The 17,781-nt window shown below is 48.9% G+C and overlaps 1 protein-coding gene across 2 annotated transcripts in view; it reads left to right on the top strand.

Moving 5' to 3' along the window:
• The window catches only part of ptpn9a (protein tyrosine phosphatase non-receptor type 9a), a 285,425-nt gene that overhangs the window by 196,441 nt on the left and 71,203 nt on the right, over positions 1 to 17,781 (top strand). For both annotated transcript variants that reach the window (XM_070865136.1, XM_070865135.1), the window contains exons 6-7: positions 993 to 1,103; positions 13,117 to 13,436. In XM_070865136.1, the coding sequence (XP_070721237.1) occupies positions 993 to 1,103; positions 13,117 to 13,436 (431 nt within the window). The remainder of the gene's footprint in view (positions 1 to 992; positions 1,104 to 13,116; positions 13,437 to 17,781) is intronic.

The following is a 17,781-nucleotide window of genomic DNA, read 5'->3' as shown; positions in this document are numbered from 1 at the left end:
CTCGTTTGAGACACTACTTCCTCACCCTCAATCTGTATTACAAATTCAACCATACTGTGATCACTCATTCCGAGAGAATCTTTTACTCGGAGATTGTTTATTATTCCTGTCTCATTACACAGGACCAGATCTAAGATAGCTTGCTCCTTTGTAGGTTCTGTAACATACTGTTCTAAGAAACAATCCTGTATGAATTCTATGAATTCCTCCTCCAGGCTACCCCGTGCGATTTGATTTGATCAATCGATATTTAGGTTAAAGTCCCCCATGATTACTGCTGTTCCTTTTTCACATGCCTCCATTATTCCCTTGATTATTGTCCGCCCCACCGTGAAGTTATTATTTGGGGGCCTATAAACTACGCCCACCAGTGACTTTTTCCCTTTACTATCTCTAATCTTCACCCACAATGATTCAACATTTTGTTCATTAGAGCCAATATCATCTCTCACAACTGCCCTGATATCATCCTTTATTAATAGAGCTACCCCACCTCCTTTCCCTTCTTGTCTATCCTTCCGAATTGTCAGATACCCCTGTATGTTTAATTCCCAGTCTTGACCACCCTGCAACCACGTTTCTGTAATGGCCACCAAATCGTACCCATTTGTAATGATTTGTGCCGTCAACTCATTTACTTTAAGACACTCCTTAAAACCTACCTCTTTGACCAAGCTTTTGGTCACCTGCGCTCATTTCTTCTTACATGGCTCAGTGTCAATTTAAAAAAAAATGTCTTATAACACTCCTGTGAAACGCCTTGGGACGTTTCACTACGTTAAAGGTGCTATATAAATACAATTGTTGTTGTCTTAATAACCTGCTGTTTTCCAAAAATAAATAAAACCATAGATCTCGTAAAGCTTTATTATATTACCATGGAAGAAACATCCTTTTCAATCAGTCATACTATCAATTGGTCAGTAAGTTATTTTTCTGCAGGTGGTTGAGCTGTTATTCTGATATTGTAATATCCCCCTTTCTGTTTTCAGGGAGCCTTTCCTGCTCGTTTGAAAAAGGTGTTCATTGTTGGTGCGCCTGTGTGGTTTCGATTCCCATATTCCGTTCTCAGTTTAATCCTTAAAGAAAAGCTTCGGGAAAGAGTAAGTACTCTGCAAGCTTTGCAGTAATGCTGTCGTCCAATAGTGTTGGCTGTAATTTTGAATATGCACGTTTAGCAACTTTGCCCTGATGTGCCACAATGATCTTGAAATGACTTTTGAGCGTAGATGGTATGGTCAGTACAATAAACTGTATCGCAGATTCTCGACTGAGCCAGATTCGAGTGTTCAAACCTGTCGACTTTACATGTCTTGGTAAATTAAAAATCTGTGTCTGCCCTGCAGTGGGACATTGTCAAGTCTGCTAGGCTGCAGATTAAACCCAACCGTTGCTCTGCGCGCACTTCAGTCCCAAACCATAATTACTGATTCGGACAATAGTCTGCTATCGATCATATCCGAGCAATGCAGCCAGCCCATTCTACAGATTTTCACCCAGAGCAGTACGTGAAATGCTCCTGGTTACGTCGAAAGTTGGTGTGGCTGCATTTGTATCAATCCACAATCTACGCAGGCTTCCAGCAGTGCACACCACTTCTTCCTGTCGATAGGTTTCCGAAACAGCATCTTGACCTTGCAGTTGAGCCCCTTGTATACAGACGTTCAGTCCAGGGTTAACGGTCGTTTGCTGAACTAGGGTTGCCAAGGCGCACAATCGGCAGTAAAAGTCTGCCACTTCCCAAGTGGTATCCAGCCCACACTGCGATATGTGTGCGCACTAGGCCCGTGCAGCAGAGCTGGTCTCCAGTTGTTTTGGATAATCCTTGCCACTGGACCAAGACCTAGCTCTGCCAAGCCCGTGTGGTGGCTGATGTGCAACGGCCAACCCACGTTAAAAAAATCCACGCACAGGCATCTTCCACCCCTGGAGTTCAGGACTGGAACATCGGGTCCTTCATTGAAACATCTCGGAACTCATCCCTTTTGATGTGGAAGCAACTCACCCTTGTTCGAGGGACCGCCTATGATGATGACGTAATCTCTCTGGTTCTTGCTCCAGAACCTGTCCTTCCGAAAGAACAGAAAATATTTGGGATGCTCATGGAGCCTTGGATCAATGTATTGCTTGATAAAATGCAGCAAGCAAGGTTCCACTCCACTAAGCAAAGCTGGGAGGCTACGGTTGAAGTACCTTAAAATAGAAATACATTAGCGGTGGCGAGTTCTTGCAAAATGTAGAGCAAGATGTGATAGCAAGTTATGGAGGAAAAGATCTACCAATGGTTTTGGGTAGAAATTCTTCTGGTACACAATACACAATAAATATTCAGGCAAGAATACCCGATGATTTTTTTTTAACCGATGCTTGTTGCAAGAGGGTAGATAAGTCTATAAATATGGGGTTGAGGGGGTGTGTGGTGAAAGCACACCTGTATAACGCTTTTGCAATAAAATGGTGATGGATTTGGATCACAGTGTACATCAGGCGAGTGCTTCAGACTGGAGAAAGGGCAGGGTGGATGGAATGTTTCATGAGTAATCGTGTCTGTAAAACTTTGAAGGTTCGGCCTCCTGGTTTGGTTGCTGGGATGAACCCTGTTTTTTAAAAATGAATGTTCTCCAGCCTGTCTTGCTCTGCATTCTCTCCAAGTGCCTTGCTAATTTTTCAAAGGATGAACCCTTCTAGGTTTGAGTGGAAACATTTTGGAAACTTAACCTAAATAAAATGCGTTGTTTTGGGAGTATCTCCTTTCAAATTTTTCTCTGATTTTTAAACTTCTCTTCCTCTTCTCCAACACCACCCCCACCCCTCCGACCCCTCCCCAAACCATCGTTCAGTGGAGTTTCTTTATATATGTAAACTTGCATATACCTTGTACAGCCACCAGAGGGCTCATCCCCTGAAGTCCCAAGGGATCCCACAATCCCTTGGGAGCACAGATACTTAAGGAGGCCTCACAGGCTGGAGAAGCACTCTAGAGATCTGCAATAAAAGACTACTTTAAGCTCACAGTAGCCAGTCAGACTCTTTATTCATACACAACAGTTTCAATGATGCGGACTTCTATGATTAATATTTTGGCGAGGATGGGGGATGTCCCTTGAGACACTGAATTGGGAGACTAGTGAACGTTAATAATCAGATGGATTGTGAGAACTTTTAAAACACTTTCTTCACAAACTTGCTTCAGTAATTTTTTTTGCGCTAATCATTTAATAGCTCGTGTGAGAAACATAATTTGCCATCGAGGTATACTCACACTTAACCAATATCAAACCTTTTCTAGCCTGCGTTCTGTGTCCTGAGACTAAAGCCAAGTACTCGCGCTGTCCTGATCTGCAACAGTTGCATCCGGCCTAGTGGAACTTTGGTTATAGGCTCGGGTATCTCCCCCATTATAACAACAACAACTTGTATTTATATAGCGCGTTTAATGTGGGCCGCCCCGACCTGTGTGAGAACACCATCGACGGTTAGGCTATAACTAGAGCTGGAGCGCCGGGCCCTGGAACATCGTGGGCTGAGGTGCGGGGAATGAGAGGTCGGGGCCCAGAAGAGACGAGGGCCCGGGGCAGCACGGGCCAGCCCACACTGCGATATGTGTGCGCACTAGGTCCATGCAGCAGAGCAGGTCTCCAGTCGCCTTGGGTAATCCTTGCCACTGGACCAAGACCTAGCTCTGTCGAGCCCGTGTGGTGGCTGGTGTACAACGGCCACCACACGTTAAAAAAATCCACGCACAGGCATCTTCCACCCCCTCAATTGGAGTTCAGGTCTGGAATATCGGGTCTTTCATTGAAACATCTAAGACCTATCGTGGAAGCAAGTCATCCTCGTTCAAGGGACCGCCTATGATGATGATGATTAACGTAGTGAAACATCCCAAGGTGCTTTGCAGGAGTATTGTGCGATATAAATTTGACACCAAGCCACACAAGAAGAAACTAGCGCAGGGCTTGGTCAAAGAGGCAGGCCGCAAGGAGTGTCCCGAAGGGGGAAAGAGAGGTAGAGGGGCGGAGAGGCCCAGGCCTGGAGTTCCAGAGCTTGGGGCACAGGCAACCGAAGGCACAGCCATCGCTGCTCAAACGATACAATCAGGGATGTTCAGGAGGGCAGAATCTCGGGGGGCGTTGTGGGTCTGGAAGAGACCACAGAGGCAGATAATGAAGGTTCTGCTGTAGAAGGTAGCATCATCTGGGTTTAAGTCTCTTTGCTGGGCACAAAACTGTTTTATTTCAATAACCCAAAAAGAAATGAGAAAAACCTTTTTTATAAAACGAGCAAAATTTCATTTGGTTCCAACGTTTTTCAGATGTCAGGTGGTGTTTTAGATTTAAAATGAAATAGTCCGTGCAGACCGGGCCGGGTGCAAGTCCTTACCCTTTCCGCGCACTGACTTGCTGCTTAGCAAATGTTGCGAAAGCGAAACAAAAAGCAAAATAATTGCAGAAGCTGGAAATCGGAAACAAAAGCAGAAAATGCTGGAAGCACTCGACTGGTTAGGCAGCATCAGTGGGAGCAGTAAGAGGAGTTAAAGGGTCTAGACTCTTTGTCAGAATGTTTCTGGACTGAGTACCATGGTGTGCAATTTTTTTTGTTAATGCAACATTAATTGATTTAGTAGTGGTTTGGATTTCATAAACTGCCAAGTCCCATGCTTCAGCATCCACGAGTCACGATGCTGTTTTGTGTCATGTCATGAGCACATTCACGTGGTTAACTGGCTGAGTGGGTTTAGTGAAGGCCACTGTGCTGGCGGAGATCGAGAGACCCGGGGAAGATGTGATTCTGTGCTTGCTGTTGTTTTGGGTCGTTGATGCAGCGAGTGCTGCCCTGAAAGCTGCAGGACTGCACCCCAGGGTATCGTTACCTCGCCGCTGCCCCAGCACAGACCTGACCCCTCGGATGCTGCTTGTCCCTATTTACTGTCCTCGAATCATAGAAATTTACAGCACGGAAGGAGGCCATTTCGGCTTATCGAGCCCTTGCCGGCCGACAAAGAGCTATCCAGCCTAATCCCACTTTCCAGCACTAGGTCCATAGCCTGTAAGTTACAACACTACAAATGCACATCCAAGTACTTTTTAAATGCGGTGAGGGTTTCTGCCTCTACCACCCTTTCAGTGAGTTCCAGACCCCCACCACCCTCTGGGTGAAGAAATGTCCCCTCAAATCCTTCTACCACCTACTTTAAATCTATGCCCCCTGGTTGTTGACCCCTCTGCTGAGGGAAATAGATCCTTTCTAACCACTCTATTCAGGCCCCTCATAATTTTATACACATCAATAAGGTCTCCCCTCAACCTCCTCTGTTCCAAAGAAAACAGCCCCAGCCTATCCACAATCTTTCCTCATCGCTATTTAAGTTAACTAAGCAGTGAGTTTGATCTGTCCTGTGCTGATGGTCCCTGTTGGAGAGTTATTTATTTTTCAGAACTTTCGACCTCTGCTTTCTGAACCCACGGAAGGTTGGCTGGCAGCTGTTGTGGAGTTCACATCGTTAGTTTACACGAGTAGAAGCAGCACGCCTCCATTTCGGATGCTCCCAAAAGTACGTCGCCATCCTCCGCCTGCTCCACGACGACATGCAGGCCGCGATCCTTACCAACGGATCCATTACAGACCCAATCCACGTCCGGACCGGGCTCAATCTTCCTCGCTGCCATGCTCCACCTCACAGTCGACAAGCTCCCCGCTGGAGTGGAACTAAACTACAGAACCAGTGGGAATCTGTTCAATCCACACCATCTCCAGGCCAGGTCCAAGACCACCCCAACCTCTGTCGTCGAGCTACAGTGCACGGACATACAGAGGCTAAGCTCCAGGACACAGTCAACTATTTACTGAGGCGTATGAAAGCATGGGCCTTACGTTAAACATCAGTAAGACAAAGGTTCTCCACCAGCCTGTCCTTACCGCACAGCACTGTCCCCCAGTCATCAAGATCCACGGCACAGCCCTGGACACCGTGGACCACTTCCCATATCTCAGGAGTCTCCTATCGACAAGAGCAAGCATTGACAATGAGATTCAACACCGCCTCCAGTGCGCCAGTGCAGCCTTCGGCCCCCTGAGGAAAAGAGTGTTTGAAGACCAGGCCCTCAGAACTGTCACCAAGCTCATGGTCTACAGGGCTGTAGTGATACCCGCTCTCCTATATGGCTCAGAAACATGGACCATGTACAGTAGACACCTCAAGTCGCTGGAGAAATACCACCAATGACGTCTCCGCAAAACCCTACAAATCCCCTGGGAGGATAGACGCACCAACGTTAGCGTCCTCATCCAGGCCAACATTCCCAGCATCGAAGCACTGACCACTGTTACATTTATTGTAACTCCACAGTGAGGAGGCAGCATGGTAGTCTGCCTTTTATACCTGCTTACCCAGTGTGCAGGTGACCTTGGGTCTCCCACAGGTGCGCCTCATGGTGGCAAATCTTATACATTGGTAATGTTTACATACATAACATCATTCCCCCCCAAAAATCTTATGCACAAGTTATTTACAAGTTAGGCGATCCGGGGCTCTGCGTTCCCGGGTTGATCGCCTGAGTTGAAGTCCTGGTATGGGTGAGTCAGTCGCATCATTGCTGCACTGCGGTGTGGCTGGTCTGATCGGACTATCGGGCATGGTGGGTTCATCCTCGTGGTTGACCGCGAGGTTGATAGCTGGTTGGGTGTGTGTGGGTGGATCACTGATGGTAATATCCTCTTCAAACAGTTCTTGGTTATCAGTGAACCGCAGTTTGGTCTGATCCAAGTGCTTTCTGCATGTTTGTCCATTCAAAAGTTTGACAACAAACACTCTATTCCCCTCCTTGGCTAACACAGTGCCAGCAACCCATTTGGGACCATGACCATAATTAAGAACAAACCCAGGGTCATTAACCTCAATGTCACGTGATACAGCCGCGCGATTGTTATGCCGGTGATGCCGGGTTTCTACATGATCATTGAGATCCGGGTGGACTAAGGAGAGCCTGGTTTTGAGTGCTCTCTTCATTAGCAATTCTGCAGGAGGGAACCCCGGTAAGCGAGTGGGGTCGCGTCCGGTAGCTGAGCAGAATCCGAGATAACCAGGGCTGCAGGGAACCGTCCGTCATGTGTTTCAAGCTCTGCTTGCTAGTATGGACTGCCCGTTCCGCTTGACCATTGGATGTGGGCTTAAACGGCGCAGATCTGACATGCTTGATGCCATTGCGGGTCATGAACTCGTTGAATTCCGAGCTGGTGAAACATAGTCCATTGTCACTAACAAGGACGTCGGGCAAACCATGGGTGGCGAACATGGCCCAGAGGCTTTCAATGGTGGCAGTGGACGTACATGACGACATTATTATACATTCAATCCATTTAGAGTAAGCGTCCAATGCTACTAGGAACATCTTTCCTCAAAAGGGGCCAGCGAAATCTACATGGACCCTTGACCACTGTTTGGAGGGCCATGACCACAGACTCAGTGGGCCCTCCCTTGGTGCGTTGCTCAACTGTGAGCAAGTGTTACATTGGTGTACTCATGACTCCAATTCCGAGTCAGTGCCAGGCGTGTGACCTGGCGATAGCCTTCATCATGACTATGCCTGGGTGGGTACTGTGAAGGTCGCGTATAGACGTTTCCCTGCTTTTTTTGGGGCAAAATTACACACTTCCCCCATAGAAGGCCGTCCGAATGGATGAACATTTCATCCTTGCGTCGGTGGAACGGCTTAATTTCGTCGTGCATTTCCCCTGGGACCACCGACCAGCTCCCATTGAGGACGCAGCTTTTTACTAGTGAGAGCACCGGATCCTGGCTAGTCCAGGTCCTGATCTGGCGAGCCGTGACAGGTGACTCCTCAATCTCAAAAGCAGCCATTACAAGGAGCAAGTCTGCGGATTGCGCCATTTCCATCCCGGTGGTGGGGAATGGCAGCCGACTGAGGGTATTCTGTGGCAGATTACATAATCATACGCCGATAACATTAGTGCCCATCTTGGGACGAAGCATTGGTGTTAATTCCTTTGCTTTCTGAGAACAACGAAATGAGCAGCATGTGGTCGGTTTCGAGCTCGAACCGGAGCCCAAATAGGTATTGGTGCATTTTCTTAACCCCATATTCACATGCTAATGCTTCTTTCTCAACCATACTGTAGGCTCTTTCAGCCTTAGATAAGCTTCTGGACACATATGCAACCGGTTGCAGTTTGCCTGACCCATTGGCTTGCTGTAACACACAACCGACCCCGTACGAAGATGCACCACAAGCTAGCACTAAACATTTACATGGGTCATACAATACAAGTAGCTTGTTAGAACATAGCAGGTTTCTGGCCTTGTTAAAGGCTGTTTCTTGAGATTTACCCCAAACCCAGTCGTCACCCTTGCGTAGCAAAAAATGCAGTGGTTCCAGCAAAGTGCTCAACCCTGGTAGAAAGTAACCAAAATAGTTGAGTCCCAGGAACGAACGCAGCTCCATCACATTCTGTGGTCTGGGTGCATTCTTGATGGCCTCCGTCTTGGAGTCCGTGGGTCTGATGCTGTCCGCCACAATCTTCTGTCACTAGGAAAATTCGATCTCTGTCACTAGGAAAAGACACTTGGAGCGTTTCAGCCTGAGTCCCAAATGTCCAGTTGCTTGAGAACCTCTTCCAGGTTGTGCAAGTGTTCGGTGGTGTTGCGGCCAGTGATCAAGATGTCGTCTTAGAACACCACGGTGCGCGGAACCGATTTCAGCAGACTCTCCATGTTCCTCTGGGAGATAGTCGCCGCCGAGTGAATCCCAAAGGGGCATGTGTGGTATATGGACAGTCCTTTGTGCGTGTTGATGCACGTCAATTTTTTCGAAGTTTCAGCCAGCTCCTGTGTCCTGTCAGCAGAGGTTAGATCCAGCTTGGTGAACGACTCCCCCCCCCCCCCCCCCCCCCCCCCTGCTAGTGTTGCAAACAGGTCATCTGCTTTGGGTAGTGGGTACTGGTCCTGTAACGAGACTCTGTTGATCGTTACCTTGTCGTCCCCGCAGATTCTGACCGTCCCGTCGCTCTTCAACACCAGCACAATTGGACTGGCCCACTCGTTGAACTCGACTGGCGATATGATCCCCACTCGTTGAAGTCTGTCCACCTCGATCTCTACTTTCTCTCGCATCATGTATGGAGCCGCTCGGGCCTTGTGATGAACGGGTCGTGCATCAGGGACTAGATGGATCTGCACTTTGGCGCCTATGAAGTTGCCGATGCCTGGCTCGAATAACTATGGGAATTGTTTAGTACTTGGGCACACGATGCGTCATCCTCCGAAGACAGTGCTTTGATATCGTCCCAGTTCCAACAGATCTTTCCTGGCCAGCTTCTGCCGAACAGCATTGGGCCATCGCCTGGTACAATCCATAGTGGTAAATCATGCACAGCTCCATCGTACGATACCTTCACTGCCACGCTGCCAATGACTGGTATGAGCTCTTTGGTGTAAGTGCGCAACTTGCTGTGGATCGGGCTTAGTTTTGGCCTTTGTGCCTTGTTACCCCACAGTTTCTCAAAAGCCTTCTGGCTTATAATTGACTGACTCGCCCCTATGTCCAATTCCATGAAAACTGGAATGTCGTTTAATTTGACATTATCGGAGGGCTTTTGGTGGTGAAGGTGTGTATCCCATACACTTCCTCTTCAGCCTCGGGTTGAGTTGCCTCTCTTACTCGTTCAGCGTGATCCACGGCGGATCGGTCATCTTCTGCTGATTGCCACGTGGTGAGTCGCAGCATGTCTGCACATTCGCTGGAGGTGCCCCATTGTTCCACAGCCTTTGCACACGTCGTGCTTGAATCGACATTGATGGGCTCGCTGATTACCCCCGCAGCGCCAACATGGTGTTAATGGATTCGCATTCACGCCCCACGGCGGACTCTGAGTCATCCTAGGTCTGGCCTCTGCAGGTGTGTAGGCCCTGCCATGTATAGTTCTGCCTGTTGAAGGCGTTATTTTATGCACAGTACTTGCCGGTAAGTTCCGATGCTGCAATGATACCTGTTTAGTGTTATCGTTGATGGACATAAAAGCCTGGGCTATCGTGATGGCCTTGTTCAGATTTAGGAATTCGGCAGACAGCAGTTTGCGAAGAATGACCTCTTAGCCGATTCCAAGCACGAAAAAATCCTGCAACACTTTCCCCAAAAATCCAGCAAATACGCATGATACTGCAAAGGCGTCTTAGGTCGGCAACATAGCTCGTCACGTCCTGGCCCTCGGAGCGATGGTGTATATAAAAGTGATACCTGGCCATCAAGATGCTCTCCTTCGGCTTGAGGTGTTCCTGAACCAGATGCACAGCTCTTCATATATTTTCTCCGTTGGTTTCATCGGTGCTAGCAGATTTTTGATGAGGCCATATAACGTGGACCCGCAAACGGTGAAGAGAATCGCCCTGCGCTTGACCGCAGTTTCTTCCTTTTCCAGCTTGTTGGCCGTGAAGTACTGGTCAAGATGCTCAACGAAGGCTTCCCAATCATCACCCTCAACAAATCTCTCAAGAATACCAACGGCAGCCATAACTGTGTGAAAGTTCGTGATCTGTTATTCATCGGCAATTGTTACGTTTAGAATAACTCCACAAGACTGTACATCTGAAGCTCAAACTGTTGTGACCTTGGTCTCTTTATTGTAACTCCAGAGTGAGGAGGCAGCATGGTAGTCTGCCTTTTATACCTGCTTCCCCAGGGTGCAGGTGACCCTTGAATCTCCCACAGGTACGCCCCCTGGTGGCAAGTCTTAGACATTGGTAATGATTACATACATAACAGCACACATAGTTCGCATGCCAGACACGAGACTCCCAAAGCAAGCGCTCTACTCTGAGCTCCTTCACGGCAAGCGAGCCAAAGTTGGGCAGCGGAAACGTTACAAGGACACCCTCAAAGCCTCCCTGATAAAGTGCAACATCCCCACTGATACCTGGGAGACCTTGGCCAGAGACCGTCCTAAGTGGAGCACGTGCATCCGGGAGGGCGCTGAGCTCCTCGAGTCTCATGGCCGAGAGCATGCAGAAATCAAGCGCAGGCAGCGGAACGAGCGTGCGGCAAACCTGTCCCACCCACCCTTTCCCTCAACGACTGTCTGTCCCACCTGTGACGGGGTCTGTGGCTCTCGTATTAGACTGTTCAGCCACCTGAGATCTCACGTTAGGAGTGGAAGCAAGTCTTCCTCGATTCCGAGGGACTGCCTATGGTGTGGAGTTCACATCCTTAGATTACCCGAGTGGAAGCATTGCGCTCCACCCGAACGTGAGCTTTACAGCAGCAAGCCAGTGTCACAACTGGTCAGTCAGATGGAAGCAGACACCGTGGCTATCGGGTAAATGCATTCCCTACTTCCAATGGTGCCATAGTCCACATCGCCTGTGGATTTTGTACCACTTGATTTTTCTCCGCTCTCCATCCTTCCTGAGAGGAGCTTATTTTCTGAAAGTGATTTATTTTTCTGCACTGGGGATCAGGATCTCACCGTGGGGATTGGGCAGCCTTTCTCCCCGACCGTTCCCCTCCTGATGTTATTGGCTCCGTGCCCGGGGCAGTTGGGGGGGTGGGCCGGTGGGAGGGTGGTGGTGGTATGCTCCGAGAGGCCCGGCTCACCCTCCGCCAACCTTGACCACGTGACCATTATTCGTTACCTTTGATCGTGAGTGTCGGCAGACTGATTGACCACAAGAGGCACCGCAGCTGCCATTATCCACCATCTGCACTCATCTCGCTACGCACGCACAAACATACATGACAGACAAAATGCACGCTACACACGCACACCACACACGTGCCCCCCCCCACACACATGCGCGCCCCACACACACATGCGCGCACCCCGCCCACATGTGCGCCCCACACACACACACACAGATGCTACACACACACACGAGCGGTTTGCTGGGGGCTGGGGGCTTTTCTCTTCCATAACCCAAGGCACCGAGACCAATCATCGCTCCCCTATCCGAGATCAGCTAACCGCACAGACGGAACCTTCCTGGCTCATGTGGCTCAGCATCTTGCTGAGTTACCGAAGAAGTCCTTCAATCGTTCTAATAATAAACTAAAAGCTGCCGTAACATGGGGAGCCTGTGGATTGCGCTCAGGCCTGATCGCCAACACCATTATCAATTCTCCAGTGGGACCTACTGCCTGTGGCTGTTTCTGCAGTTGGTATTGTCCCCATCACTTAAAACATCCTCGGTTAAAATGGGTAGTTGCTTACATCTGCCAAAAAAACAATAACCCATTAGTCATTTGCAATAACATCAATTTCAAAATTGCCGGTTGCAGCATCTTAAGTGCTCAGTTTATTTCGGGTAGAAACAGTCAGTGAATTCCAGGAATCTTATTCCATTGCTCTGCATCATTTCTACAGGAGCAATAAATAGCGCACATACCCTTTAAGGGAAAGTATTTCCAGGAGACAGGAACAGAATTTACTGAAATCGTTAAAGAAAAACTAGCAGAATAGGCATCCTGCGTTCAGCATGACCAAGACAGCCAAGATCTCCTGGTTGAGATCTCCTCGCTCAGCTGGCAGAGGCCAGCAAATCCTAAAACGACTTCTGGCACTCCTGGGCCCCAGATGTCGAGTAACGTTACACCGGCCATCACGTATAGCAGGCAAATCGTGTTACATGAACATGAGAACATAAGAAATAGGAGCAGGAGTCGGCCATTTGGCCCCTCGAACCTGTTGTGCCATTCAATAAGATCATGGCTAATCTGATCTTGGCCTCAACTCCACTTCCCTGCGCTCCCCATAACCCTTGCCTCGCTTATCATTCAAAAATCTGTCTATCTCCACCTTAAATATATTCAATGACCCAGCCTCCACTGCTCTCTGGGGTAGAAAATTCCAAAGATCCACGACCCTCCAAGAGAAGAAATTCTTCCTCATCTCCGTTTTAAATGGGCGAACCCTTATTCTGAAACTATGTCCCCTAGTTTTAGATTGTCCCACGAAGGGGAAACATCCTCTCTGCATTCTACCCTGTCGAGCCCCCTCAGAATCTTATACTTTTCGGTAAGATCGCCCCTGGAGAGTGTTCGCGGCAGTGCTGTCGTCCTAAGCTGTGGGGATTATGACTGTCTTGTTTTTGTGTGTTTTGTGCTGTAGGTGCAAATGGTACGGATGCACGAGTTGAAACTGTACCTGCCCCGGGACTGCCTGCCGGAGCATTTGGGCGGTGCGCTGAAACTAGACCATTCCAGCTGGAACAAGCAGTTTTTAACCTCGCCCAACGGACACACTGACTCACTGGACGAGCTGATCACGGGCTTCCCGCGGGATGAAGTATCCGTACACGTGCCAGGGCTGGAGGGCATGACGGTGGAGGAGCTGTTGGACCACGTCAACACCGTTCAGAAAAGGGGGATCTACGAGGAGTATGAAGACATCAGACGGGAGACTCCTCCAGGCACATTCAACTGTTCATTGTTAGTGCTTTCTTTGTTTGCCTATAAACCCCTCTCCCACCCCATCCCCCCCCCCGTAAACAAAGGGTTAAATTACAAGGACAAGTTGCACAGACCATAAGAAATAGGAGCAGGAGTTGGCCATTTGGCTCCTCGAGCCTGCTCCGCCATCCAATAAGATCATGGCTGATCCGATCATGGACTCAGCTCCACTTCCCTGCCCACTCCCCATAACCCTTTACTCCATTATCGCTCAAAAATCTGTCTATCTCCGCTGTTATGTGCAGAATAACTCCACAAGACTGTGTGCTTTAAGCTCAAACTGATGTGACCGTAGTCTCTTTAATCAACCTCCTAGTGAAGAATCAGCATGGCAGACAACCTTTTATACTTGCTTGCACGAGGTATGCAGGTGACCCTTGGGTCTCCAATAGGTGCGCCCCCTGGTGGCAAGTCTTACACTATTAGAAGGTTTACATACATAATATCCGCCTTAAATATATTCAATGACCCAGCCTCCACAGCTCTCTGGGGCAGAGAATTCCACAGATTTACAACCCTCTGAGAGAAGAAATTCCTCCTCATCTCAGTTTTAAATGGGCGGCCCCTTATTCTAAGACTAGGTCCACTAGTTTTAGTTTCCCCTATGAGTGGAAATATCCTCTCTGCATCCACCTTGTCGAGCCCTCTCATTATATTATGTTTCAATAAGATCACCTCTCATTCTTAACTCCAATGAGTAGAAGCCCAACCTACTCAACCTATCCTCATAAGTCAAGCCCCCTCATCCCTGGAATCAACTGAGTGAACCTCCTCTGAACAGCCTCCAATGCAAGTCTGTCCTTCCTTAAATACAGAGACCAAAACTCCAGGTCTGCACTCAGGGGGACCAAGAGGAGCAGGCCTCTGCGACAGCCAATCCGCGCTCCCCTCACAGCCACTTGGCGATCAATCGCGCTTGCCTTGCCGTCGGGTGAGCTGGGAGTGTGGCTGGGCTGTCCCAGAGGCCGGGCTGTCACAGAGGCCTGGTCCTCTTGTGCCCCTGAGTGCAGACTTGCTGTTTCTCCGCCTTGGGAGAGTTTGGCCCTTGACCTTCCGCAGGTATGTCTGTCCGCTGTCTCCTCAGGGCACGTCGGCAGGGTCGGGGCCAGCCTTTCCAGCATGCCAGTCGTTGAACTCTCTTTCTTTCCACAGATGCTGCCTGACCCACTGAGATTTCTAGCATTTTCTGTTTTATTGCATAGCCTAGGCTTGATTAAGGGATGATTGAGTTGAGGTGTTTAAGATGATTTAAGCATTTGATAGTTTGTCTCTATGGCGGTGGGGGGGCTGGGGCAGAGTCCAGAACAAAGGGGCGTAACCTTAAAATTAGAGCTAGGCCAATCAGGGTGATGTCAGGAAGCACTTCTTCACATAAAGGGTCATGTAAATCTGGAACTTTCGCCCTCAAAAAAGCTGTTGAGGCTGGGGGTCAGTTGAAAATGTCACAACTGAGGTTGATGGATCTTTGTTAGGTAAAGAAGAAAGAAAGACTTGGATTTATATAACGCCTTTCACGACCACCGGACGCCTCAAAGCGCTTTAACGCCAGTGAAGTACTTTTGGAGTGTAGTCACTGTTGTAATGTAGGAAAGGTGATAAGGGATACGGAACAAAGCGGGTAGATGGAGATAGTTTACAGAGCAGCCATGATCCAATTGAATGGCAGAACAGGTTTGAGGAGCTAAATGACCTCCTCCTGTTCCGATGTACAGTGTGTCAGTTATGTGGGAACATGCAAACAATGATGGTGTACTGCTCCTTAACAACAATTTGCCACATGTCATCGTGTTACTGAAGATTACAAACTTTATTTCAAGGGGGATAGAGTATAAAAGCAGAGAAGCCCTGCTACAATTGTACAGGGTATTGGTGAGGCCACACCTGGAGTATTGTGTACAGTTTTGGTCTCTATATTTAAGGAAGGATATACTTGCATTGGAGGCTGTTCAGAGAAGGTTCACTAGGTTGATTCCAGCGATCAGGGGGGTTGACTTATGAAGATAGGTTGAGCAGGTTGGGCCTATACACATTGGAGTTCAGAAGAATGAGAGGTGATCTTATCGAAACATATAAGATAATGAGGGGGCTCGACAAGGTGGATGCAGAGAGGATGTTTCCACTGATGGGGGCGACTAGAACTAGGGGACATAGTCTCAGAATAAGGGGCCGCCCATTTAAAACTGAGATGAAGAGTAATTTCTTCTCTGAGGGTTGTAAATCTGTGGAATTCTCTGCCCCAGAGAGCTGTGGAGGCTGGGTCATTGAATATATTTAATGCGGAGACAGACAGATTTTTGAGCGATAAGGGAATAAGAGGTTATGGGGAACGGGCGGGGAAGTGGAACTGAGTCCATGATCGGATCAGCCATGATCGTATTGAATGGCAGAGCAGGCTCGAGAGGCCAGGTGGCCTACTCTGCTCCTATTTCTTATGTTCTTATGATTGAGATTGCAGCCTTCCTACGGTGAGTGGCCAGTCCTGCTCAAGCAGCAATGTGGGTTCACTGTTCAACATATCGATCGGCAAAGCTGATTTAATTACAGGTGCCACAGTGGTGTGGGTAGGGTGTGTGGTACATGCCTGTGGTTCCCACATGGTGAGTTCTTGATATCAGTCTGTCGAAGGCAGCAGGGAGCAAAGAAATGAAGATCAGAGGGAGGGAAAGTAAGCTGTGGCGACGAAATACAAATCAGCGACGGCAGAGGTCAGGTTCAGCTCAGTGCCTACTCTCCTCTACAATTGTTACCAGGACTATTTTAAGTGGAAGGAGAACTACTTGATGCAGGCTCTATATACGGTGTGTAACCGGTACACCGCCCTGTATACAGTGTGTAACCGGTACATGGTGCGTAACCAGTATACCATTAGAACATTAGAACATAAGAAATAGGAGCAGGAGTCGACCATTCGGCCCCTCGAGCCTGCTCCGCCATTCAATAAGATTGCGGCTGATCTGATCTTGGCCTCAACTCCACTTCCCTGCCCACACTCCATAATCCTTCACTCCCTTGACTCCCTAATCGTTCAAAAACGCCTTATCAAATATCCCTTATCAACAGGATATTTCCTCCATAATGGCTCAGTTCTGCATTGGAATAAGTCGATATGTTTTGGCTTCTAGTCGAATCCCATAAATCAGATGTAGACAGTGGTGAGCAAAAGCTTTGCATCTTCTGTTCTCTCAGCTGTTTAATTTGTGCCGAGCAGAGGATTTTGCACCGGTCGTGTGCTTTTCGGTTTGTCACCCGAGTGCTGTGGTCCGTTTGCTCCTCCTCTCATTCACACAGGGAGTGAGAGCCTCGAACCCTGTTGGACAAGAGCAAGGGCCGAGGCTCCTCCAGCACTACATCCTGAGTCCCCTCCAGCACTAAAGCCCAAGTCCCCATACCTTCCCCACTCGTCGTCACACCCTCCTGTCCATGATCGAATTTGAATTAATTAATCTAATTGGTGTGACTAGCTTCTGGATTGCGGCATCGAGGTAACTCTCCCTCTCCCTCTCCCTGTGTCGCAGTGTCTGCAGCTCGGACTCCAGCTCATCAACGCGGAGCCGACGTCCCTCGAGCTGCAGACACTTGCTGCAGATGTGGTCGCTGTGGACCTCAATGGGGTCAACCAGCTCCCACAGGTTGCAGCAGTAACACATCGTCTGCCCTGCCATCCCGAATGTATTTAATTCGTTCTGTTTTCAAGTTTTGTTTTTAACCCCAGCTCTTAATTCAAACCAGTGTCTCAGGAAAGAGAGAAAAACTCACCAACCAATCACTTCCCTTCTTTCTTGTGACGTCACACTTGATTTTGGTTCTTTTTGCTTCTTGTCTTCAGGCGAGTTGGAGTTTGGGCCCCGATCTCCCGCTGCTTGTGCTGCTCCTCCCGACTCTCGCGCCCTTTCTGCCGCCGGCCTGCACCTCTCTCGCTGCCTGCTGGTGCGCTGCTCGGGTCATTTCGAACATTGAGTCTGTAAATTCCACTGAAGCAAATTCTGTTCCTATCCATCCTTGGTTCCACTCTGATCGGATATGGAAATCTGCCCCCCTTCAGCCAGAGGTCTGCATGTAGAAATCCCATCATCTTAAAAATTCTGTCAGAGTTTCAGACAGAGGCACTCCTGCCTTGCATGCAAGGAATCAGTTGCCATGGTACCGGGCGGGGGGGCGCGGGGTGGGGGGGTGGCGTTGAGCTCTTCGAGTCTCAAGAGGGTCAGGAACAGACAGCAGAAGGAGCGCGCGGCAGACCAGCCCCACCCACCCCCTCCCTCGACGAATGTCTGTCCCATCTGTAACCGGGACTGTGGTTCTCGTATCGGACTGTTCAGCCACCAAA

Source organism: Pristiophorus japonicus, chromosome 21 (assembly GCF_044704955.1).
Source record: "Pristiophorus japonicus isolate sPriJap1 chromosome 21, sPriJap1.hap1, whole genome shotgun sequence".
Taxonomy (NCBI): domain Eukaryota; kingdom Metazoa; phylum Chordata; class Chondrichthyes; family Pristiophoridae; genus Pristiophorus; species Pristiophorus japonicus.
This window is presented reverse-complemented; position numbering and strand designations above follow the sequence as displayed.